The sequence below is a fragment of the Zalophus californianus genome, chromosome 1, assembly GCF_009762305.2.
Source record: "Zalophus californianus isolate mZalCal1 chromosome 1, mZalCal1.pri.v2, whole genome shotgun sequence".
Taxonomy (NCBI): domain Eukaryota; kingdom Metazoa; phylum Chordata; class Mammalia; order Carnivora; family Otariidae; genus Zalophus; species Zalophus californianus.
In genome coordinates, this window is record NC_045595.1 from 174,096,173 (window position 1) to 174,122,162 (window position 25,990).

At 37.0% G+C, this 25,990-nt stretch overlaps 1 protein-coding gene across 1 annotated transcript in view; it reads left to right on the forward strand.

Annotated features, from left to right (window-relative positions):
• Positions 1-25,990, forward strand: part of PROS1 (protein S) — a 70,945-nt gene that overhangs the window by 28,366 nt on the left and 16,589 nt on the right. The window contains exons 4-10 of the mRNA XM_027584286.2: positions 896-982; positions 3,408-3,530; positions 3,630-3,761; positions 6,969-7,094; positions 9,971-10,092; positions 12,969-13,084; positions 23,210-23,399. Of these exons, the coding sequence (XP_027440087.1) occupies positions 896-982; positions 3,408-3,530; positions 3,630-3,761; positions 6,969-7,094; positions 9,971-10,092; positions 12,969-13,084; positions 23,210-23,399 (896 nt within the window). The remainder of the gene's footprint in view (positions 1-895; positions 983-3,407; positions 3,531-3,629; positions 3,762-6,968; positions 7,095-9,970; positions 10,093-12,968; positions 13,085-23,209; positions 23,400-25,990) is intronic.

A 25,990-nucleotide genomic window follows, 5' to 3' on the forward strand; every position in this document is an offset into this window, starting at 1 on the left:
GGCTGACTCTATGTGCAACAGAGACAAAGAGCCCAACTAAACCCTTTCTAATATTTGACCCACAGATTGTGAGCAAAATAGAGGGATTGTTTAAGTTTCTAATTTGGGGGTTGTTTACTCGGCAAAAGATAATCAAAATACCACTTCTTTAGTAAGTTGTGATTAGCTGTACAGTGAAGTGATGTATCTATATCTGCATCTATCTATCTATCTATCTATCAATCAATAATGTTGTCTTCGGAGACTATTAAGAAATGTTATTGACACTGAATGTCTCCTAGTTGAGGTATATAAGTATTTATCTGTTATTTCAGCTGTTTTTGCTGCCAGATTGCTATATCTAATTTCACAGAGTTATAGTGAGGAATAAAATGAATGAAGTAAACCTACTTTGTAATATTGAGGCATTATACAAATATTATTATATTAGTCTCTCTGCAACACTGGGAGAATTAGAAGTTGCCTGCAGCAGCGAGAAACACTAACATAATCTATTGACTTAATTATAGACACTTTTAAATTAGACTCTGGTCTACAGATTTGAGGGTAACTCTAGGTCTCTGCTGCAGAGTTAAGAGCATAGATTTATTTGCCAATAAATTTTTCTGTTAATCTAAGATCTTTTTCACTTCTTGCTTTAAAGTTCTTCTCCAAAAAGAAGCCTCCACAAACCCATTTTTCATGATTCTGTATTTATTATAATCTTGCGTGTAGAATTTTTAATTTTTCAAAAATGTGGATGGAAATATTTAGGGATGATGTTTTGAATGCTGAATCCTGTCAATCCAGAGGAAGATAAATATTCTATCACTTTGGATAATTTCTACCTCCACCATGATTTTGGATGAAGTAAGTGTATGTACTCTAAAAAGATTACATTTATTTGTACTTACAGGTTGTCTTGGCTCTTTCCGAGCTGGATTGTTCACTGCTGCACGTCAGTCCACTGATGCTCACCCTGATCTCAGGAGCTGTGTCACTGGTAAACACCTCTATCATCCATTGAAAAAAACAAAACAAAACAAAGTAAAAACCTGCGAGTAAATAAAATACACTATGTAAACATAACTCATGTTTAAAATCAACAATGAGCCCTATAAGAGTTGTGTGCCTAGCAAGGAGATATTCTCAAATCATTTGAAAGCATTTTTTTTAAATGTAAATGCTGCTCTCTTACTCAAAATAAATATTCCACCTAATGTTTAAGTTGAACAGTGTTCCTTGTTTACTAAGCTTTAGGTCATTGACTTCAGAATTTTATTCCCCACAGCTTTATTTTAGATGTTGTTGCATAACCATGTGTACAGTTGATTAATAGGTCAAAGTGGAGCCATGTTTATTCTTCTAATTTTTGGCATCAATCATATAAATGTGAAAAATGTTAGAATATTGAATTAGCCTTCTCCCTCTGAAGTTCATATAGGGCCTAGTGATAACTCTGGTAGATTATTTGTCTCTAATTTCCCAATTTCCCAGCTGAGAGTCAAAGACAAAAAGGTGAAATGGCAATGTGTAAATTGGAATGTTCATCTAGTGAATGTTTTACATGTGGCATTATGTAAATATTCATTTATCTGAATTTTTTCTAATTTTCAGTGGGTTGTAATTATGCAAGTAAAACAGTTTGCCTGAACATGTATATTTAATCCATACTTTACTTTTTAATTTACCAAAGGATATGAAAATAATTTTTTTAAAGATTTTATTTATTTATTTGTCAGAGAGATAGAGAGAGCGAGTGCACACAAGCAGGGAGAGTGGCAGGCAGAGGGAGAGGGAGAAGCAGGCTTCCCTCTGAGCAAGGAGCCTGATGTGGGGCTCGATCCCAGGACCCTGGGATCATGACCGGAGCCAAAGGCAGACGCTTAACCCACTGAGCCACCCAGGTGTCCCGGATATGAAAGTAATTTGATAATTTGCTGATTAGCTTGTCTTCTAGAATTTTAACTAATACCTAATTTATTAGCAGTTTTCAAAAAACTTGATTTTATGAGGACATTTGTTGAAAATCTGGTAATTAGGGTTTGGTTAGGTTTAAAACTCTTTTTTTTTTTTAACATGTAACAAAAAATTCCTTAGGCTACTTTAAGCAAAAGGGACTGTGTTAGAAGGAACTTGCAGAGTTAACTAGGAAGGCTTGAGAAACAGGTGGAAATGTGCAGGAACCAAGGGACCATTGCTGTGCCTAATGAGAGAAACCATAAATACACAAGTGGGCATATCATTTAAGTTGGTGATAAAGTGCTGTAACATTTTATGAACAAAATGGCCTTCCCCTAGGAATCACCGGTACTCTGCTGCCTATTGCCCAGTGTCTGGAAATCATTGTTTTATGTATTTTGAGCAGAGTTGTATTTATTTAAGGCAGGAAGATAAATCTAGTTGGTGTTATTTCATCTTAGCCCAAATTGGAAGTCCCAAATTCTTTTTTGTATTGATACTGCATAGTTTTGTTTGTTCTGCCTACCACATTTGAATTGTTTTAAGGATCAAATAAGGCAATTTATATGAAAAAATAGCAAATTACAGTTGTAAATATATATTGTATAGTTGTATATATTTGCAAATATAAAAGTAGTTCCCTTTTGCAAAATAATTACAAAGATTTGTCTAATGGACTCACTTTTTTTTCCAAAAAATTTTTATTTAAATTCCAATTAGCCAACATACAGTGCAATATGAGGTTCAGTTGCACAGTCTAGTGACTCAACACCTACATACAACACCTGGTGCTCATCACAAGTGCACCCCCAATCTCCATCACCCATTAACCCGTCCCCTCACCCACCTCCCCTCTGCCAACCGTCAGCCCATTCTCCATAGTTAAGAGTTGGCTTGGGACCCCTGGGTGGCTCAGTTGGTTCAGTGCCTGCGTTGGACTCCGGTCATGATCCCAAGGTCCTGGGATTGAGCCCCACATTGGGCTCCCTGCTCAGTGTTGGAGCCTGCTTCTCCCTCTGCCTGCCGCTCCCCCTGCTTGTGCTCTCTCTCTCTCTGATAATAAATAAAGTCTTTAAGCAAAAAAAAAAAAAAAAAGAAAGAAAGAAAGAAAAAAAAGTTGACTTCTTGGTCTGCCTCTCTCTTTTTAAAAAAAGAATGAAATCTTGCCATTTGTGGCAATGTAGATAGAGCTAGAAAGTATTATGCTAAGCAGGGTAGGTCAGTCAGAGAAGGGCAGATACCATGTGATTTCACTCATATGAGGAGTTTGGGAAACAAGGCTGATGATCATAGAGGAAAAAATAATGGACTCACTTTTCTATGAGAAAGTATTATTTGAAGGCAGGAGTTGTAATTTTTTTCATTGATTACAGGCTCCATGCACAGGATTTCTCTTAAAGGGTGTATAACTCTTTTTTTTTACCATGGCATGTGGTAACAATTAAATAGCTCTCTATCTCCTTCAGCCATTCCAGACCAATGTAGTCCTCTGCCATGCAATGAAGATGGATATAAGAGCTGCAAAGACGGCCAAGCTAGATTCACTTGCATTTGTAAACCAGGTTGGCAAGGAGACAAGTGTGAATATGGTATGTCTACAAAACCCACCTGACTCATCAGGATTGGCCTCCTGGAAAGTTCTCCAAAGGCCTTATTGCTTTAAAAATAATTTATTTTTCCCTTCTTAGATATAAATGAATGCAAAGATCCCTCAAATGTAAATGGAGGTTGCAGCCAGATATGTGATAATACACCTGGAAGTTACCACTGTTCCTGTAGAAGTGGTTTTTTTATGCTTTTAAATAAAAAGGACTGCAAAGGTAAGAGTAAGAAGGCATTTACTGTATGAGAGCAAAGTTCGGTTAGAGGAATTTCCCCAGGAAATTCTTGGAACTCTCTGGTTATAAGTGCTTGTAATAAATATACATTATTACCCACCTTGAAGCCTCGTGATACTAAGAGACTGCCTTTTAGTTTAATGTTTATAGATTATTTTGTTATTTATAGAATTTTTCATTGTGTTCTTATTGTATTTTATTATTTATTGAGTATTTTACTATTTTCTTACCGTCTGTGTGTGGGTGTGTGTGCATGTACACGTTTGAATAAAGAATTCCATTAAAAGGTGATAAAGTGAAGTTTCGGTGCAAGTCCTTGCTTAGTAGAGACTTTGCAAAATCATTGTTTTTATTTTTTTCAGACACTATAATATTATTTCCTTTATTCCATAAGATAAACAGCTATACACAGTAATCCATCATAATCCTTAATAACCTCTTCCACTGTATTTCATATTTCTTTGTTAGATATACCTGTCAAATATCCAATATAAACCTTTCTTCTTGTACCTTATCTCCTGTTGTGGTTTTGGGAAAGATGAAGAATTAGTTTTCTTTCTCTTTATGCATATACTTTCTCTTTATACATATACTTTCTCTTTATACATTTCTCATATATATAATTGGTCATAACTATTTTTCTCTTCAGACTTAAATAATCCCTGTCAGTTTAGCTTTTCTTTTTTTTTTTAAGTTTAGCTTTTCAATAAGTCATTTTACTAGTGTATTTCCTTTGTTTTTCTTTGTCCTTATGTTTCCCTCCAATTTTGGCTTTTTTTCCCTCTGCCTATTTCCTTTCTATTTGACTGTTTTAGCTGCCGTAATTAAATCTTGAAATAGTTGTGCTACATGTGGCTGACTAAAAATGAAATTTTCCAGCCTGGAGTTAAGTTTTGCCTTTAGAAAATGGAAATAATTTTCCCTTTCTTCCTTTCCTCCCTCTCTCCCTCCCTCCCTCCCTCCCTCCTTTCCTTCCTTCCTTCCTGCCTGCCTGCCTTCCTTCCTTCCTTCCTCCCTCCCTCCCGCCCACCTTCCTTGTCCCTCTCCTTTTTGCTACGAGGTGGAAAAATGTAGTAAGTTAAAACATAAAGTGTCCTTGTTCAACTCTATTCATATCTGCTTTGGGAAATCCCCAAATTGAATTCATATTCAAGGGATGTTCTGACCCTCACTGTGCTATAGTGTTTAGTATAGTATAATTTACTATAATATTATTTAAAGTTCAGTTAAATGACTCTGAAGTGAGCTGCGTTAACTAACAATTTCTCCTAAACCATTATCCAATTTGTGACCATACTTCTTTCTTGTCTGCCTATTTCAAGATCTGTTGGAGGTTAGAAATTGAGAATGCCAATACTGTTAGAACACTATAGAAAACCATCATAATGCAGGATACCATATGCATTCTATAAGCAAATAATATCCATTCATACTTCTGCACTTAAGTATTTGAGTGGTCTATTCTTCTAAAGAAGTTGTGACTTATATTTTTAATTAAAAGTATTTAATTCTTATCCATTGAGTTAATATACATGTATATAAATTATTACAAAAAGTCCTCTTACACATAAGAATGTCCCTGATGACCACAACATATTTTCTTGTATACTTCATTTACACAGACTTTATCCATGAACTAGGTGATAGAAGAATATGCATACAACTATTACAATAGGGCCTTCACCAAGATGTGGATATGCTTGAGATCAAGTTGCCAGTAATTGTCCACAGTAATTTATTCTACAATGCAAGAATAAACTTTTCATCAGATGTTAGATGTCAGCGTAGAGTAATAAAATCAATGTACTATAACCTGAACGCATATGATTTAAATAGTGCTCTGCCATATGCCTCAAACCAAATAATTTTAGTCATATGTCTTCACTTTCTTTTAAAATATAGCTTTTATAGCTCTTTTAAAAAAATGAATATTTTATTTGATGTGATTGGAGATTCACATGCCGTTGTAAGAAATTATAGAAAGAGATCCTATGTACTCTTCGTGGAGTTTCCCCCAATAGTAACATTTTACAAAACTGTCATACGATATCACACCCAGGATATTGACATTGATACTGTCATGATACAGGAGGATTCCCTTATACAGGAATTGATTCAGTTATTTATGTTCATGCTTTTAAAATAGAGTAATGAGGGCGCCTGGGTGGCTCAGTTGGTTAAGCGACCGCCTTCGGCTCAGGTCATGATCCTGGAGTTCCAGGATCGAGTCCCACATCGGGCTCCCTGCTCAGCAGGGAGTCTGCTTCTCCCTCTGACCCTCCCTCCTCTCATGTGCTCTCTCTCTCTCTCTCTCATTCTCTCTCAAATAAATAAATAAAATCTTTTAAAAAAATAAAATAAAATAATGTCTGAAATTTTGGTTAGTCTGTGGAAAAATTAAACTCTCAGTTTTATAGAGTACAAAATATATTTTCCATTCTGAACTTGTCTGTCTCCAGAGAGAGTACAGATGAGAAAAGTTCACTAATAATTACATCTCCATTGAACTATTTCTGTCACTTGTTTTGTTTTTCTCACAGATGCTTTTATCTAGTGGCTAGTCGCAATCAGTATTTTGTTTCCTACTCTACCATGTAATATAATAAATGCATCTGAAATTTCTGGATATTAATTTAGCACTAAAATTTGTATTGGAATTTTATAAATACTTAGAGGTCTTACTCAATTCCTTTTTAAATTTGAATCACTCTTGAATACTTTAGCCAACAGTAATAGTATGCTGATTTAGCTACTGTCCATTTCCAAAGGAAGACATGACTGATGAGCCACCTCATTTTTATTTTTTATATTTGCGATAATACAGAGTGAATCTACCTTAAGAACATATTTCAAAAACATGTATTTAAGATATATATTAAGAATATGGTGAATCTTTTCTCCCATTTATTCATGTAATATAACTTGGCAGGTAAGAGAATAACTAAAGCCGTTTCCTTTTACATAACTATAAAGAACATAGCAAACATCACATTCCCTATATGTTTGTATGGAGAAATCATGTTTAGCAAACTAAAACCTGATGATAGATTTAAGATTTTGTTATTCCCAGGCCACTCTGTTGTCTCATTACATATATTAAACTAGATCCAGGAAACACAAATCAGGCATTCTTTGCTAGTATCCTCTGGTATGGGAAATTTTTTAAAAATTTTTTGGTTTAATTTATAGATGTGGATGAATGCTCTATAATGCCAGACATTTGTGGCACAGCTGTGTGCAAGAACATCCCGGGAGACTTTGAATGCGAATGTGCTGAAGGCTACAGATACAATCCTGTATTAAAGTCTTGTGAAGGTGGAGTTGTGGTGGTATCATGTTAATGGTGGAGAGGGTGGGCTTGAACCTTGATTTGAGATTAGAAGCATTGGTTCTGTTTGACATCCACCATCAGATTTTCTAAGATGGCAAGCTCCATGATACAGCTTGGCCAATTGGGTAGTCGTTGGCTTTCTTCCAGAGTAAAAGTATGTAAGACACATGGTCTTTAGGTTTAGAGTTATGCACTCTGTTTGTCCTCTAAGCTGCGTATGAATCGGAGACCTCCCATGTATGATAAAAGCAAAATAAACATACCTTCGCATCATTTAAATAATATTCAAAGATAAAAAGAATTTCAACCTGGAAGGAAAAACATACACATATAAAAGAAAGACAAATTTAAAAATCACGTAGGTGTTACATGGATGGTTAGAAACCAGTTTTGGGACGCCTGGGTGGCTCAGTCGGTTCAGCGTCTGACTTCGGCTCGGGTCATGATCCCAGGATCCTGGAATCAAGTCCCACATTGGGCTCCTTGCTCAGCAGGGAGCCTGCTTCTCCCTCTGCCTACTCTGCATGCTGCTCCCTCTGTTTGTGCTCTCTCTGACAAATAAATAAAATCTTAAAAAAAAAAACAAAACGAATTCTTCAGTTTTATACGAAGCTTTTTGATAATTTTCTGTGCTTGTATCCATATGTCATTTATTCTTAAATAGAAAATGACAGTTCTGGGGCACCTGGGTGGCTCAGTTGGTTAAGCGACTGCCTTCGGCTCAGGTCATGATCCTGGAGTCCTGGGATCGAGTCCTGCGTCGGACTCCCTGCTCAGCAGGGAGTCTGCTTCTCCCTCTGACCCTCCCCCATCTCATGCTCTCTTTATCTCATTCTCTCTCTCAAATAAATAAATAAAATCTTTAAAAAAAAAGAAAGTGACATAGTTCTGTTATAATTAAATGCATATAAAAGAAAAATCTCATCATAATTAAACGATAACTGAGCTTTAGAAATTTGAGAAGTATTGATGAGTACTGTCAGCACCTGTGGATTTGGGAGAACCCTTTGGACTCATTTGGCCAAAAGAGTGCTGCCAGGTGTGCATGTAGCATGGAGGTATTAGGGAGATTTTTTTTATCATAGATAAATGCAAATTATCTCATATCCTCCTTTCAATTTTTAAACATTTCAAGGTAAATTTAATATCATGACTAAAACTAATCAAATCAATAGTGATTTTCTATTATGGCTATATATATATATACGTATACATATATATATATATATAGGATATATATGTATACGTATATATATATATATATATATATATAGGATTGTACCCTTTTTACCATTTTTAAGGGTACAATTCAGTAACATTAATTACTTTCACATGGTTATGGAGCCATTGCTGCTCTCTGTTTCCAAAAGTTTTTCATCATCCCAACCAGAACTCTGTAACCATTAAGCAATAAATTTCCCCTCCTCCCTCCCCCAAACTCTAATCTACTTTCTGAATCTACTTTTTGGGAGATAACCTTTAATCTAATTTCTGTCTCTATGAATTTGCCTAAATCAATAGTAATTTTAGAATAGGTTTTTTTCAAATGTATCTGCTTATGTTGATATTTTGATGTTTTACCTCCTATGCACTCACCAAAAAATATCCCCTCCACACACCATTTCTGTTCTCCCACAACTCCAGATAGAAATTACTATGGTAATATTCAGAGTTATTATTAGCCAACTTCATCATGTATATTGTAGTTTTATACAATGAATGACAGATTTTTTTTAAAAAGTTGTATGTATGACACATAGGTACAGTATTCATATTACTTTAATTATCTGCAATTTAATTTTAATGCTAAGGGATCACTAATTTTGCAGTTGTATTTTGAGACATGTTATGGGGGAATTTATATGCTACTAATATTTGCATTTATGTACTTGCGAATTTTCAAAGATTGCAGGGTGCATGCATTGAAAATATCAAGGATCTCATGTAGCTCTGAAGTAGACTTTAGCTGAAGCATGTTATTACAACTTTTCAAGGATGATTTTCTCAAAATATGGGGCTATATAGATTTCACAATATGAGATGTAATAGCACAGTGAGGTTTATTTTTCTTTTTTAAATGATAAGAAATAAAGATATATCCTTAAATTTGTTGCCACTATCAACCACTGCGTTATGGAATGTCAGGTGTTCTTGATATTATGTAATACCTGATTAATAAACCTTTAGTTAAAAGGGATTTTTTTCCCCTCCCTTTCTCTTCCCTGTCTCCTCTCCTCGCCCCTCCTCTCCTCTCCCCTCCTTACCCTTCCCTTTCTTTTGTCAAAGCAAACAATTGGGAGGCAGTCTCAATGGAATTCATTTAGTTAGAAATGACTGTTGCCTTGATACTCTCAGGCTTTTTTCCTTCAAATTCAAAAATTGGAAAATTAGTATAGTTGTTATATTTGTATTAATTATTTATTACTGAAAGTTATACATTAAATTTGTTGTTTCACTTGTGTAAATAGAAATTACACTTGCAACCCATTTAAATTTCCATGCCAACTGTTGAAATGTGATTTCATGTCACAGAGATTCTTTTGCTAAGAATCTAGTATCACTGATTATTTATTTATTTATTTAATTTGGGAGAGAGAGCGAGTGAACACAAGAAGGGGAAAGGACAGAGGGAGAGGGAGAAAAATCTCAGCAAACTCAGCGCTGAGCATGGTGCCTGATGCGGGACTCAGTCTCAAGACCCCGAGATCATTATCTGAGCTGAGATAAAGAGTCAGATGCTCAACCGACTGAGCTACCCAGGCGCCCTTATTATCATTGATTATCTTATACTAAAATCAGAATACTCCTATTGGATTGAACATTTAGAAGATATTAAGATCTATGTTCTCTTTTACCCCAGATGTGGACGAATGCTCTGAGAACATGTGTGCTCAACTTTGTGTCAATTACCCTGGAGGTTACTCTTGTTATTGTGATGGGAAAAAAGGATTCAAACTTGCCCAAGATCACAAGAGCTGTGAGGTAACATTTTGCAATGCTAAATTTACCATCTCTTTTCTAAAATGAGAGACTGGGGTACTTATTTCCACGTAGCTGGGATAAGTCAGGACAATACAGATGTTCTTTGTTTAAGAAAAGATGCATTTTTTTTAAAAGATTTACTTATTTATTTTGAGAGAGAGAGAGAGCGAGAATGAGTGAGCACGGGAGGGACAGAGAGAGAGGGAAAGAAAGAATCTCAAGCCGACTCCCTAATGAGCATGGAACCCCACGAGGGCCTCCATCTCATGACCCTGAGGTCATGACCTGAGCCGAAATCAAGAGTCGGACGCTTAATTGACTGAGACACCCAGGTGCCCCAGGAAAATACAGATGTTCTATAATAATTGCTATAGGTCTAGCAGGCTGTGAGTCACAATCTAATTACGAATTTTGGTCATGTAAGCTATAAATATCGGGGATAATTAGTGACTAGGTTTAAAAAAACCGACTGCAGGGTCATAGTTCAGAAAGTGCTCATCTGTATGGGCTGTACATTTACAAAGTACAATGTACAATGTGTGTGTTTATTTAAAAATTAAGAAAAGGTGAGGTTTATACTTCTCTTTGTGAGGAAAAAAAAAAACTTACATAGAAACCTTAGCAGAAACTAAGGTTTTCCTCTGTGTACTTTTCTTTATCCCACTCTGACAAGTTTGATTGCACTTTGGCATGTCAGTACTTGAAAGAGTGCTCATAAAATCTCAGGTGGAAATAACTGTCAGATTAGAATTTAGTGGGGTTTAAGTATATCAAAATTCAGAGAGGTCAATTTTGTTAATCTGTATCTCTCAAACTTGCTTTTAGTTACTTGGATTTAATTCATAATTGACCCGAGAATTGAATGTTGGGGGTAGTTTTTCCTTCATTGAAATAAATAGGTCAACATCTGAAGCTTTTTTTCCTGTATATAAGGATCATGTGTTAGTGATTCTTCGTCCAACTCTTGCATTCTTTTTCACAGGATTATGAGGCAGACAGTAAAAACACAAAACAAAACCCACCTAAATGGTGATTTAATCATGTGTGTTCACATACCTCCATATCTGTTACTAGGACAAAACTGTATGTCCAAAAATGTAACATTCAATAAATGCCACCTACTTGGTAAAGGAAGGTAAGGTGAGATATTTGGCATATGCAGTAACTTCAACTGTACTTAATTGAATGCCATGCTGTGTGAATGTCTGTTTTGTAATTTAATCTTTTATTATTTTAGTATTTGTAATAGTTACACATCACCATCTACCTTGGAATAGATTTACTGAATTCCTAAGAGGAAATGAGATGTTTTTTCTGGACCTTGATTTAATACGTGCCATGTACACAGATCCCCCCCTGAATATCCCTATATGTATGCCCAAGAATTTATCCCTAAAAAACTTTCTGTTTTAATGTTTGCTTTTACTCTTAGAAAAAAAAAACTTGATATTAAACTTAATGTCTCTGAATCACTTTTTCTGTAAATTCCTTGGAGACTAACATGGTATCCTAATTTATGTTTATCCCATCTAGAATTTCCAGCATTTCCTTTGATGCAGGCAGGCTGAGTCTGAGAACCTGGGGAGGTGGGGTAGGGGAGTTCCCACAGGACCAGCCAAGAGGTTCCTTGGCTTCCCACAGGATAGAAATCAAATGTGAGCCAGGGAAAGTGAAAGTGGAGTTTATTGAATAGTGTGAATGACAGAATATAGCAGACAGAGTGTCTGGGGGACTCAGAGGGGAAAGGAGGATGAGTCTCTTCATTATTTAGGGCTAGGGGTTTATATTGGAAAGGAGTCCAGGGTATGTGTTCCTTCAGGAATCTAGGGTAGGGTCCCATCAAAGGCAAGTGACAGGTGAGTAATAGGTGTTATTTTATAAATCATCGAAGGTAGGGGGTGTTGATGCCAGTGTCAGCTGAGGTTTGTTTGAAGCTAATGTCCTACAATATTTTTGGGAACTGGGTCTTCTTAGATGTTATCAGATGTTTTGGTCCTAGGACAGAACTCAGAGAATGATTAACTTTCTTGTTTCCCCCCTGGAGTGGGAACATAGCTTCTTTGGTTTTTACGCAGATGCGAGGTGAAATATAGAACATGAGTAAATAGGGCTGAGCAAGAAAACTGCAGAAATGGAGACTTTCTAAAATAGAGTCCCTTCAGCTTCCCTACCTCGCCTTCATTATCTAGATGATACATTTTTGCTCAGAAAATTTTTCTTAATAAATGAATGAGTGAATGTATGAGGTGCTACTTATTGGTATACTAATTCTTCCATGATTTCTGACTCCAAATTTTTTTTTTCCTAATGTAATGCTGAGAAGGCATCACAGCTGCAGTTAATTAAGGAGATATGTGTTGTTACTGGAAGAAAAAGGTTGTGTTTGGGCTGAGATTTGCAAAGGAAATAGTAAGGACAAAAATATAAGCCGCACACATTGAGCAAGACTTTTTTTTTTTAAAGATTTTATTTATTTATTTGAGAAAGAAAGAATGAGAGACAGAGAGCATGAGAGGGAGGAGGATCAGAGGGAGAAGCAGACTCTCTGCTGAGCAGGGAGCCTGATGCGGGACTCGATCCTGGGACTCCAGGATCATGACCTGAGCCGAAGGCAGTTGCTTAACCAACCGAGCCAGCCAGGTGCCCCTGAGCAAGACTTTTTAAAACACGTGTTCTGGGACGTTATACTGATGGACTATATAAGGAAGAAAAGGATGTTGCTTTATTACCAAGGGTGTTCTTAATTTAATGAACATATCACAGAGGATCCATTTGACAAGACCATTAGGAATCGGAGAAAGGAATGCCTAACCTGACACAAACAGCAAGCAATAACCTATACATTTTGTTTCTTTGCTTTCTTTCCTTTTCTCCAGGCTGTTCCAGTGTGCCTTCCCTTGAACCTTGACAAAAATTATGAACTACTTTACTTGGCAGAGCAATTTGTAGGCGTGGCTTTATATTTAAAATTTCGTTTGCCGGAAATCACCAGGTGAGGTACCAATGTCCATGATAATCTCTAGAGGTAAGCTGGTAAGGACAGAAGATAAGTGACCGAAAAGGTTTGAAATGTAAAAAATTGCATTTCCAATTAGATAATTTAGGGATATTATCAATCAGATGATTTGGGGAACACTAAAGTTGATTTACCCCTTCACACGTGTAATTGTCATGCTAGAATCATTATAAAGGTCATTCTAGGCTGACCTTCCCCAATTGTCATTTTACTTTAATACATCCTTCTTCCTTTTCTAGTGAATACGTATTTACTAAGAGGTTGGGAAAGTAGATTTAATATATTTGTGAAATTTTCATTCTTCTTCATACGTGTTATAAAAACTAAGTAATGAGAAAATACTCAAAGTACTGCTTTTGGAATATAGTTATATTCATAATTATTAAGGAAAATTCATAAGATTGCTTAGGTGGTTTTTAAAAAAACACGTCATGATTTTAGTTGACTGAGTACCTTTTCTGTTATTCCTACAGTTAGGTTGCCTCTATGGAAAGAATAGTGGTTTGTATTTTAGAGTCATGATTCTACTTTAATTACCATATTTCCTCAGAGTGATACATGGTTGGAACTAGAAAAAAGAAATTGGAATTTTGTTGGAATAATGGAAAGGAAACATATTTGTGACTGATTATAGAGTCCATATTTTAAAATATTTTAATTAGATAAGCATGCATACATACAATGTAATTCATTAGATATATGAATGATTATTCATTAAATAATTCAACTAAATTCATAGAAATCGCATCATTAAGGAACATTGAACTGTATTCTAAAATTCACTGATACAATTGTGCTCCTTCAATACCCTTATCCACCACGACCTGGTTTTCCCTTTTAACATCTCAGTGCAAATATGATTTAGTGACATGGACTGGAGACATTTCCTTTGCTAAGAGAATAATGAGAATGAGAGAGAAAAAGGTTAATTATTACACACTTAGGCATGTTCAGGGTGATTCAGTTCTGACAACTCACAACCGTTTGGGCTCTAACATTGGATCAAATAATTATTTCTTCAGTATTTATTTATTTGTTCCTTATTTATTTAGTTTAAACTTTTTATTGAAGTATAACATATATACATATACAGAAATATACACATATCTTAAATGTACAGCTTGATGAATTTTTTTAGAAACTGCCACTTGGTAAGTAAGCAACACAAAGAATAGCCAGTGCTTTGTTGCTTTTTTCTCCTCCTTTTTGCCGATTCCTTCAGCTCTGTTTCCAATGATCAAATATTCATCCTATCCTAAAGTTAACAAATTCACTCATCTTTTTCATTCTACAAAACTTCAGAAAAAGAATGAATTGTTCCCCAATGTATGCTGAAATATTCCAGACAGAAAGATGCAGAACACAACTCTGTATTACTGGGTTAGCATGATTTTGCAAAGAGAAGGAAATTACCTCCATAATAGGACCAACTTCTGGAAGATCCTGAGCATACACAGATTTGGGTTTTGACAAGATAATACATGTTTGACATCAGCAAAATGTGGTGGTTATGAAAGAGAATAGAGGTCCTTATCCTAAGCAAAAAATGACAAATAAAAAAATAAAATAATCTTAGTTCAGTCAATTACTACTACATTGTTGTCTGTCCAACATACTTTACCCCACATGACCACTTTTAAATATGTCTTTGGAATTCTAAAGATTAAAAAATTTATTTTATCAGCCTTTCTTTGTTCCATTTGAAGTTAGAAGTTGTATATGGTACTCCTATTACTATTACTAGGAGATAAGGCTGTGGGATTCTTTCTTGCCTTACTTGGCAATTATCTGAAGTCCTGACTTTTTAGCTTAAATTACCTTTATTTTAGCTTAACTCAAGTGACTAATAGTTATACAGCTATTTTTTCTATTCCATGTTTGTCTTTTTTCAATCATTTTGATTTGCTGGTTTCTTGGAAATGTTAAGGCTGATTTTTTTTTTTTTACAGGTTTTTTTTTTAAATTTTTTAATGTTATGTTAATCACCATATATTACATCATTAGTTTTTGGTGCAGTGTTCCATGATTCATTGTTTGTTCATAACACCCAGTGCTCCATGCAGAACGTGCCCTCCTCAATACCCATCACCAGGCTAACCCATCCCCCTACCCCCCTCCCCTCTAGAACCCTCAGTTTGTTTTTCAGAGTCCATCATCTCTCATGGTTCGTCTCCCCCTCTGACATACTCCCCTTTTCTTCCTCTCCTGTTATCTTCTTCTTTTTCTTTTTTCTTAAAATATGTTGCGTTATTTGTTTCAGAAGTACAGAACTGTGATTCAACAGTCTTGCACAATTCACAGCGCTCACCGTAGCACATACCCTCCCCAATGTCTATCACCCAGCCACCCCATCCCTCCCACCCCCAACCACTCCAGTAACACTCAGTTTCTTTCCTGAGATTAAGAATTCCTCATATCAGTGAGGTCATGTGATACATGTCTTTCTCTGATTGACTTATTTCACTCAGCATAACACCCTCCAGTTCCATCCACGTCGTTGCAAATGGCAAGATCTCATTCCTTTTGATGGCTGCATAATATTCCATTGTGTATATATACCACATCTTCTTTATCCATTCATCTGTCGATGGGCATCTTGGCTCTTTCCACAGTTTGGCTATGGTGGACATTGCTGCTATAAACATTGGGGTACATGTACCCCTTCGGGTCCCTACATTTGTATCTTTGGGGTAAATACCCAGTAGTGCAATTGCTGGATCGAACGGTAGCTCTAATTTCAACCGTTTGAGGAACCTCCATACTGTTTTCCAGAGGGGTTGCACCAGCTTGCATTCCCACCAACAGTGTAGGAGGGTTCCCCTTTCTCCACATCCCCGCCAACATCTGTCGTTCCCTGACTTGTTAATTTTAGCCATTCTGACGGGTGTGAGGTGGTATCTCATTGAGGTTTTGATTTGGATTTCCCTGATGCCGAGCGATGTTGAGCACTTTTTCATGTGCCTGTTGGCCATTTGGATGTCTTCTTTGGAGAAATGTCTGTTCATGTCTTCTGCCCATTTCTTGATTGGATTATTTGTTCTTTGGGTGTTGAGTTTGATAAGTTCTTTATAGATTTTGGATACTAGCCCTTTATCTGATATGTCATTTGCAAATATTTTCTCCCATTCTGTCGGTTGTCTTTTGGTTTTGTGGACTGTTTCTTTTGCTGTGCAAAAGCTTTTTATCTTGATGAAATCCCAATAGTTCATTTTTGCCCTGGCTTCCCGTGCCTTTGGCGATGTTTCTAGGAAGAAGTTGCTGCGGCTAAGGTCGAAAAGGTTGCTACCTGTGTTCTCCTTTAGGATTTTGATGGACTCCTGTCTCACGTTTAGGTCTTTCAACCATTTGGAGTCTATTTTTGTGTGTGGTGTAAGGAAATGGTCCAGTTTCATTCTTCTGCATGTGGCTGTCCAATTTTCCCAACACCATTTGTTGAAGAGACTGTCTCTTTTCCATTGGACATTCTTTCCTGCTTTGTCAAAGATAAGTTGACCATAGAGTTGAGGGTCCATTTCTGGGCTCTCGATTCTGTTCCATTGATCGATGTGTCTGTTTTTGTGCCAGTACCATACTGTCTTGATGATGACAGCTTTGTAATAGAGCTGGAAGTCCGGAATTGTGATGCCGCCAGCTTTGCTTTTCTTTTTCAGTATTCCTCTGGCTATTCTGGGTCTCTTCTGGTTCCATACAAATTTTAGGATTATTTGTTCCATTTCTTTGAAAAAAGTGGATGGTATTTTGATGGGGATTGCATTGAATGTGTAGATTGCTCTAGGTAGCATTGACATCTTCACAATGTTGATTCTCCCAATCCATGAGCATGGAACGTTTTTCCATTTCTTTGTGTCTTCTTCAATTTCTTTCATGAGTATTTTATAGTTTTCTGAGTACAGATCCTTTGCCTCTTTGGTTAGATTTATTCCTAGGTATTTAATGGTTTTGGGTGCAATTGTAAATGGGATCGACTCCTTGATTTGTCTCTCTTCTGTCTTGTTGTTGGTGTATAGGAATGCCACTGATTTCTGTGCATTGATTTTATATCCTGCTACTTTACTGAATTCCTGTATGAGTTCTAGCAGTTTTGGGGTGGAGTCTTTTGGGTTTTCCACATACAGTATCATATCATCTGCAAAGAGTGAGAGTTTGACTTCCTCTTTGCCGATTTGGATGCCTTTGATTTCTTTTTGTTGTCTAATTGCTGTGGCTAGGACTTCTAATACTATGTTGAATAGCAGTGGTGAGAGTGGACATCCCTGCCGCGTTCCTGACCTTAGGGGAAAAGCTCTCAGCCTTTCCCCATTGAGGATGATATTCGCTGTAGGTTTTTCATAGATGGCTTTTATGATATTGAGGTATGTACCCTCTATCCCTATACTCTGAAGAGTTTTGATCAAGAAAGGATGCTGTACTTTGTCAAATGCTTTTTCTGCATCTATTGAGAGGATCATATGATTCTTGTTCTTTCTTTTGTTAATGTATTGTATCACGTTGATTGATTTGCGGATGTTGAACCAGCCTTGCAGCCCAGGGATAAATCCCACTTGGTCGTGGTGAATAATCCTTTTAATGTACTGTTGGATCCTATTGGCTAGTATTTTGGTGAGAATTTTTGCTTTCATGTTCATCAAGGATATTGGTCTGTAATTCTCTTTTTTGATGGGGTCTTTGTCTGGTTTTGGGATGAAGGTAATGCTGGCCTCATAAAATGAGTTTGGAAGTTTCCCTTCCATTTCTATTTTTTGGAACAGTTTCAGGAGAATAGGTATTAATTCTTCTTTAAATGTCTGATAGAATTCCCCTGGGAAGCCATCTGGCCCTGGGCTTTTGTTTCTTGGGAGATTTTTGATGACTGTTTCAATTTCCTTAGTGGTTATAGGTCTGTTCAGGTTTTCTATTTCTTCCTGGTTCAATTTTGGTAGTTGATACATCTCTAGGAATGCACCCATTTCTTCCAGGTTATCTAATTTGCTGGCATAGAGTTGCTCATAATATGTTCTTATAATTGTTTGTATTTCTTTGGTGTTGGTTGTGATCTCTCCTCTTTCATTCATGATTTTGTTGATTTGGGTCATTTCTCTTTTCTTTTTGATCAGTCTGGCCAGGGGTTTATCAATCTTGTTAATTCTTTCAAAGAACCAGCTCCTAGTTTCGTTGATCTGTTCTACTGTTCTTTTGGTTTCTAGTTCATTGATTTCTGCTCTGATCTTTATGATTTCTCTTCTCCTGCTGGGTTTAGGCTTTATTTGCTGTTCTTTCTCCAGCTCCTTTAGGTGTAGGGTTAGGTTGTGTATTTGAGACCTTTCTTGTTTCTTGAGAAAGGCTTATATTGCTATATACTTTCCTCTCAGGACTGCCTTTGCTGTATCCCAAAGATTTTGAACAGTTGTGTTTTCATTTTCATTGGTTTCCATGAATTTTTTTAATTCTTCTTTAATTTCTTGGTTGACCCATTCATTCTTTAGTAGGATGCTCTTTAGCCTCCATGTATTTGAGTTCTTTCCGACTTTCCTCTTGTGGTTGAGTTCTAGTTTCAAAGCACTGTGGTCTGAAAATATGCAGGGAATGATCCCAATCTTTTGGTACCGATTGAGACCTGATTTGTGACCTAGGATGTGATCAATTCTGGAGAATGTTCCATGGGCACTAGAGAAGAATGTGTATTCCTTTGCTTTGGGATGGAATGTTCTGAATATGTCTGTGAAGTCCATTTGGTCCAGTGTGTCATTTAAAGTCTTTATATCCTTGTTGATCTTTTGCTTAGATGATCTGTCCATTTCAGTCAGAGGGGTGTTAAAGTCCCCCACTATTATTGTATTGTTGTCAATGTGTTTCTTTGCTTTTGTTATTAATTGGCTTATATAATTGGCTGCTCCCATGTTCGGGGCATAGATATTTACAATTGTTAGATCTTCTTGTTGGATAGACCCTTTAAGTAGGATATAGTGTCCTTCCTCATCTCTTATTACAGTCTTTGTTTTAAAATCTAGTTTGTCTGATATAAGGATTGCCACCCCGGCTTTCTTTTGGTGTCCATTAGCATGGTAAATGGTTTTCCACCCCCTCACTTTCAATCTGGGGGTGTCTTTGGGTCTAAAATGAGTCTCTTGCAGACAGCATATTGATGGGTCTTGTTTTTTAATCCAATCTGATAGCCTGTGTCTTTTGATTGGGGCAGTTAGCCCATTTACATTCAGGGTAACTATTGAAAGGTATGAATTTAGTGCCATTGTATTGCCTGTAAGGTGACTGTTAACTGTCTGTTGTCTGTGTTCGTTTCTGCTCTTTGCTGCTTTTAGGTTCTCTCTTTGCTTAGAGGACCCCTGTCAATATTTCTTGGAGGGCTGGTTTCGTGTTTGCAAATTCCTTTAGTTTTTGTTTGTTCTGGAAGCTTTTTATCTCTCCTTCTATTTTCAATGATAGCCTAGCTGGATATAGTATTCTTGGCTGCATATTTTTCTCGTTTAGTGCTCTGAAGATATCTTGCCAGTCCTTTCTGGCCTGCCAGGTCTCTGTGGATAGGTCTGTTGCCAATCTAATGTTTCTACCATTGTAGGTTACATATCTCTTCTCCCGAGCTGCTTTCAGGATTTTCTCTTTGTCTCTGAGACTCGTAAGTTTTACTATTAGATGTCGGGGTGTTGACCTATTATTATTGATTTTGAGAGGGGTTCTCTGTACCTCCTGGATTTTAATGCCTGTTTCCTTCCTCACATTAGGGAAGTTCTCTGCTATAATTTGCTCCAATATACCTTCTGCCCCTCTCTCTCTCTCTTCTTCTTCTGGGATCCCAATTATTCTAATGTTGTTTCGTCTTATCATATCACTTATCTCTCGAATTCTGCCCTCGTGATCCTGTAGTTGTTTCTCTCTCTTTTTCTCAGCCTCTTTATTTTCCATCATTTGGTCTTCTATATCGCTGATTCTCTCTTCTGCCTCATTTATCCTAGCAGTTAGTGCCCCCATTTTTGATTGCACCTCATCAATAGCCTTTTTGATTTCGATTTGGTTAGATTTTAGTTCTTTTATTTCTCCAGAAAGGGTTTCTCTAATAACTTCCACGCTTTTTTCAAGCCCAGCTAGTATCTTTAAAGTCATGATTCTGAACTCTAGGTCCGACATTGTACTAATGTCTGTATTGAGTAGGTCCCTGGCTGACGGTACTACCTCTTGTTCTTTTTGCTGAGGTGATTTCTTTCGTCTTGTCATTTTGTCCAGAGGAGAATAGATGAATGAGAGAACAAAATGCTAACAGGTTTACAACGTCCCCAGCAAATATACTGTATACAAATCAGAAAAGACCTGAAACCAGGGGAAAAGAAAGGGAAAGAAAGAAAAAAGAAAGAGAAAAAGAAAAAAAAAGATAAAAACAAAAACAAAACAATACAAAAAAGGCAGAATATGATCAAATATGATCAGGCTAGTGCATAGATCAGTGCCACACACTAGATTTTGGGCGTATTTTGGTCTGTTAGAAAAAAGTGCCTCCTAAAATTTTAAAGGAAGAAAGACATATATGTACAAAATAAGGGTTGATACAATGAAGGGATGGAAGATGACTGTAAAGATGAAAATTATAAAAGATTTTATAAAAGGACTTGGTAAGATAAGTTGTTTGAAAAAAGAAAGAAGATTTAAGAAAAAAAAAAAAAGGAAAAAGGGAGAGAATGTGATCAGGCAGGAGACTAGAACAAAGCCATACACTAGTGATTTAGGGTATATTTTGATCTGTTAGAAGAAACTGTACCTCAAAATTTTAAAGAGAGAACAACTTATATATATATGCCAAAAATAAGGGTAACTACTATGAAGGGATAAAATATGACTCTAAAAATGAAAAATAAAAAATGTTTTTTTTTTTAAAAAAGGGATTTATAAGATGTTGTTGAAAAAGGGAAAAAGAAAAATAAAAAAAAAACAGTCAACAAAAATTAACTTTGATGAAATAATGAATCATGGTAAAAAAAAAAAAAAAAAAGCCATGAATCTATGTGCAGTATTCCCCTAGCGCTGGAGTTCTCCTATTCTCCTTGATCGATCAACTTGGTCTTGGCTTGCTGGCTGTTTGTGTTGATCTTCTGGGGGAGGGGCCTGTTGCTGTGGTTTCCAAATGTCTTTGCCGGAGGCGGAATTGCCCCGCCCTTGTCGGTCCGGGCTAAGGAAGCTGCTCCGGTTTGCTCTCAGGAGCTTTTGTTCCCTGCACGCTCTCGGTACAGCTTTGGAGGACCAGGGCAGAAATGGTGGCCTCCCAATCTCCACTCGGAGGAGCCGAGAACTTGGGGCCCCGCTCCTCAGTGTGCCCCCAGAGAAAAGCAGTCACTTCCGTGTCCCCGGTCTCCGGCTGCACTCTGTGCTCACCTGGCCCGTGATCGAGCGCTGCTATCTCTGGCACCCGACCCCGCGCGGAGTGTCCAAACCCAGAAGATCCCTGCAGTGCGTTCCCGCACCGCTCCTCCCCGGGAAGGAAGGGGAGTCTCCCCGGATCTGCTGCTTGTTGGGTCCCTGCTGGGGGAGCCGTGCCCCGACTGGGCCGCAGATCACAGTTTATGGCAACCCCGAGCTGAGAGCCCGCGACTCTGCTCCGTGTCTGCAGCCGGCTTCCCTGCTCCGATACCTGGGAGCTCTGGCGCACTCAGGCACCCCCAGTCTCTCTGTGACCCCAAGGGTCCTGAGACCACACTGTCCCGGGAGGATTCCACCCCCCGCTTAGCCACTGGAGCGACGTCCCTCCGCCGAGCCAACTTCTAAAAGGTCCGATTTTGTGCTCCGCGGCTCTAGCACTTGCCAGAAGCGGCCGGCGGAGGCCCCTCCCCCGCTGTCTATCCTCCCGAATATCGCCTCGGATTCACTTCTCCGCACGCCCTACCTTCCAGTAAGTGGTCGCTTCTCTGTTCAGAGAGTTGTTGCTACTCTCCTGTTTGAGCTCCTGTTGAGTTCGTAGGTGTTCAGAATGGTTTGATCCCTATTCAGCTGAATTCCTGAGACCAGATGAAATCTAGGTCTCCTACTCCTCCGCCATCTTGCTCCGCCCACTAAGGCTGATTCTTATTACAGTGTCATTAGGGCACTAATCAATACATGTTATTTTTTAATCCAGCATTTCTAAGATACTTCTTCCCCTGTAATAGCTACATATATATATCTAGATCTTAATAACAACAGTCATGGCCAGAGCTCAGATACCCCCAAGCACATGGCTAGACTACATCTTTCAAGCTGTCCTTTCATGTGCTTTAGTGATATATACAATTAGAGCTTTGGAGAGCTTTTGAAATCAAGCTAACAGATATATTTTAAAGTTTTTTACTTTACCTTTCTTACCACACATGAAGGCTTAATTATACTTGCAGTCATCCAGATGCTGTCTATATCTCTGTGAGTGATTCCTTCCTGACATATATGAAATTACAGGGAAAATGGGCCTTTTGATGTATAAACCAATCATGAAATTGTAACATCTTTTACTAATCACTTATGGACACAGCAAAAAAAAAAAAAAAAAATAGGAATCTTAATGTCAGAATGTCAGATTATATAGTGTATAAAAAGCTCCGGGAGAGATAGAATATATCTCATATTTGTACATGTGTATGAATTCCAGCATTTAAAAGAGGGCCTTCAAAACAAATGCCAAGGGCGCCTGGGTGGCTCAGTTGGTTAAGCGACTGCCTTCAGCTCAGGTCATGATCCTGGAGTCCCGGGATCGAGTCCCACATCGGGCTCCCTGCTCAGCAGGGAGTCTGCTTCTCCCTCTGACCCTCTTCTGTCTCGTGCTCTCTATCTCTCATTCTCTCTCTCAAATAAATAAATAAAATCTTAAAAAAAAACAAATGCCAAAAAATATGAAAAATTACCAAAGCATCTGTTCACAGGGGGAAAAGTCTCCAAGAATAAGCAAGAAAATATAATAACTTGATTTTAAACACACATGGAACCAGAGATAACGCATGAAACAGTCTAATTCTACCCTACCCTTTAATTCCAGTAAAGAAAGAAATAGTTGGTTCTTTCAACATACTGCTGTTTGCTAGCGTAAGAGAAAAAGAATAATTATTGAGCTTTCCATATTTCTCTATTAAGGCTTTCTCTTTGTCCATTATTTAGATTTTCAGCCGAATTTGATTTCCGGACATATGATTCAGAAGGTGTTATACTGTATGCAGAATCTCTTGACCGCTCAGCTTGGTTCCTGATTGCACTTCGTGATGGAAAGATTGAAATTCAGTTTAAGAATGAATTTACAACCAAAATCACAACTGGAGGCAAAGTTATTAATGACGGTCAATGGAATATGGTAGGTTTTGCATATTTCACAAAGAATATCCCTACTTTGACACAGTGTGTTTAACATCATTAGTAACTTATTTTTATACTGATACCAAATCTAAATGGAGCTGGATTTATTTGATGTTGTATGAAGCATATCCCATACACTGTAAATCCTTGAAACAGCCTCTGAGAAATGATAACCTCACATAATATATTTAGGATTTCCTGGAACTGAAATTGTTTTCAGTTATTTGCTTGGACTTCTCTATCTTTGACTTTTTACCTTTTTTAGTGGCTGTTAGTGGCGTCTCTCCAATAGGTTAGGGATTATTAGTAGGCATAGCAGCTTATGCAAAGATACCACTGCCCAAGGACAGCCATACTGAAGAGCCACCTATATTTTTTAAATGAAAGAGAAATACACACAGTAACATAGAAATACACACAGAAAGAGTAATGCATATAGTAATTAACTCAATTTTAAATATTAGCATATAGATAATCAATTTGTACAAACAGTATACACTAGCTAGTACCAATTAGAGTGCTTAGAAATGAACATTTTTAGATTCTCAGCAAAATTGAGGGGAGAGGCACATGCATGCTCAGTCAGTTAAGTGTCCAACTCTTGATTTCGGTTCAGGTCATGATCTCAGGGTTGTGGGATCGAGCTCCATATCGGGCTCTGCTGTGCTGTTTCTTTTTTATCCTCCCTGACTAGAATGCAAGCTCAGTGAGGTTGGAAATTTTGTCTGAATTTTTTTTTTCCCCCTCTATTCCCAGTAGTGAAGGGCACTAGGCATACAATAGATCTCTAATGATATTTGTTGAATAAATGCATAAAGTACATAGTAAATACTCAACAAATGTTAATTATTATACTTTTAAATGCCCAGAACTAAAGAAGACTGAATCTACATATTGAATAGGCACTCTGTGTTCTAGAGAAAAAAAAAAAACAAAACAAAAATATTAGATCCAGAAAATCCATTCTTTTTTTTTAAATTTTATTTTATGTTATGTTAATCACCATACATTACATCATTAGTTTTTGATGTAGTGTTCCATGATTCATTGTTTGCGTATAACACCCAATGCTCCATTCAATACCCATCACCAGGCTAACCCATACCCCCACCCCCTCCCCTCTAGAACCCTCAGTTTGTTTCTCAGAGTCCATAGTCTCTCATGGTTCATCTCCCCCTCCGATTTCCCCCAACTGCTCTAAAAAACTAACGTCTTGATAATAATAACAGCAATAAAACTTTGGCAATGGCAGATTGAATACTGAAGGATACCTGGATTCTTGGAGACTTTAAGAAATCATACTATCATACCAGCCCTGGACTGCCCTCTTCTCGATTTTTATATGAGGTAGAAAAATATTTTGATTTAGCCCATTTAACTTTGTATTTGCATTATTTTTAGGTGAAATTAATCCTAAGTGATAGATTCCCATTTAAAAAAGCAGAAGGGAATTTACTAATTATTTTTATTACTCTTACAGTGAGGAATAAAATCTCCTCCTTCTGGTCAGATCAGTTTATGTTGTGTAATACAACTTGAATACCTATCATTATTTTTATAGGTTATTTTCTTTCCATTTTCTTCCTTCCATGTGGGAAAGGAATAATAGTTATTCTTTGTTTGGTAGTAAGAATTTAATAAGATGCAATCATGGAGCGGTCATGACATAGATAAGGTGCCAAGGGTTTGACAGTGAGTTATAGAAAAATTAAAACAGAATCTGTATATGAGTATACTCTGAAGTGTAAAACTTTAGGTAGCAATTTTCTGAATTCTTTAACAGGGAAATCCTCCCTAAAATGTGTTATTATATAGGAACCCAGTATATAAGCAGAAAACAACTAAGTTCTTTGGTAGGGGAAAGTTTCCTATTTTTCCATCCTACCAGTTGGCTTGATATAGCAGCCTTAATATATTTCTTGGAACTATTAAACAGAGCAAAATTTTAAAACACCATGTAAAAATTATAGTTTTTACTATATGTATCAAAAAAGTTGTTTTTAAATACATGTTTTGATTATATTAGCATGAGCATGAAATCTATTCAGAATTTTAGGTAATTAGCATAACCTGTCATTGAGACTATGATACTTGGAGAATATATTGGGGCAGATGAACAAACTGCTAAATGTCTTTAAGTAGTTTGCTAAATCCTAGGTAAATAAAATCATGGCTCTGCATATAAGTAGAACCCATGCATAAATTTCCCTTTTTTCTTCAAAGACGGTGTTCGTTGTTGTAAATGAGAACCCACATACACAATTACCTGTGATTCAAGAAGGCAGCTGCAAATATATGACACCATGGATGCATTTGTAGAAGAAGAAGGGGAAAAAAAAAAAGCAGATGCAATGATTTTTATTTAGACTCCTTTCAAAGAAGAGATGAGAACCAATAGGAAGAAAAGTCACTAGACAATTAATAAACATTACTTTTCATCTCAAAAAAAAAAAGAAAAATGAGCATTTTTACATAATCCCTAAAAGTGAGCCTAAAATGGAATTTTTCATGAAGGGATTACTGCCAGTCTATAATGGGGAGAATTCTTTTCTGCAAAAGAGTCATTGCTGCTTTCAGCAGCTAAAAATT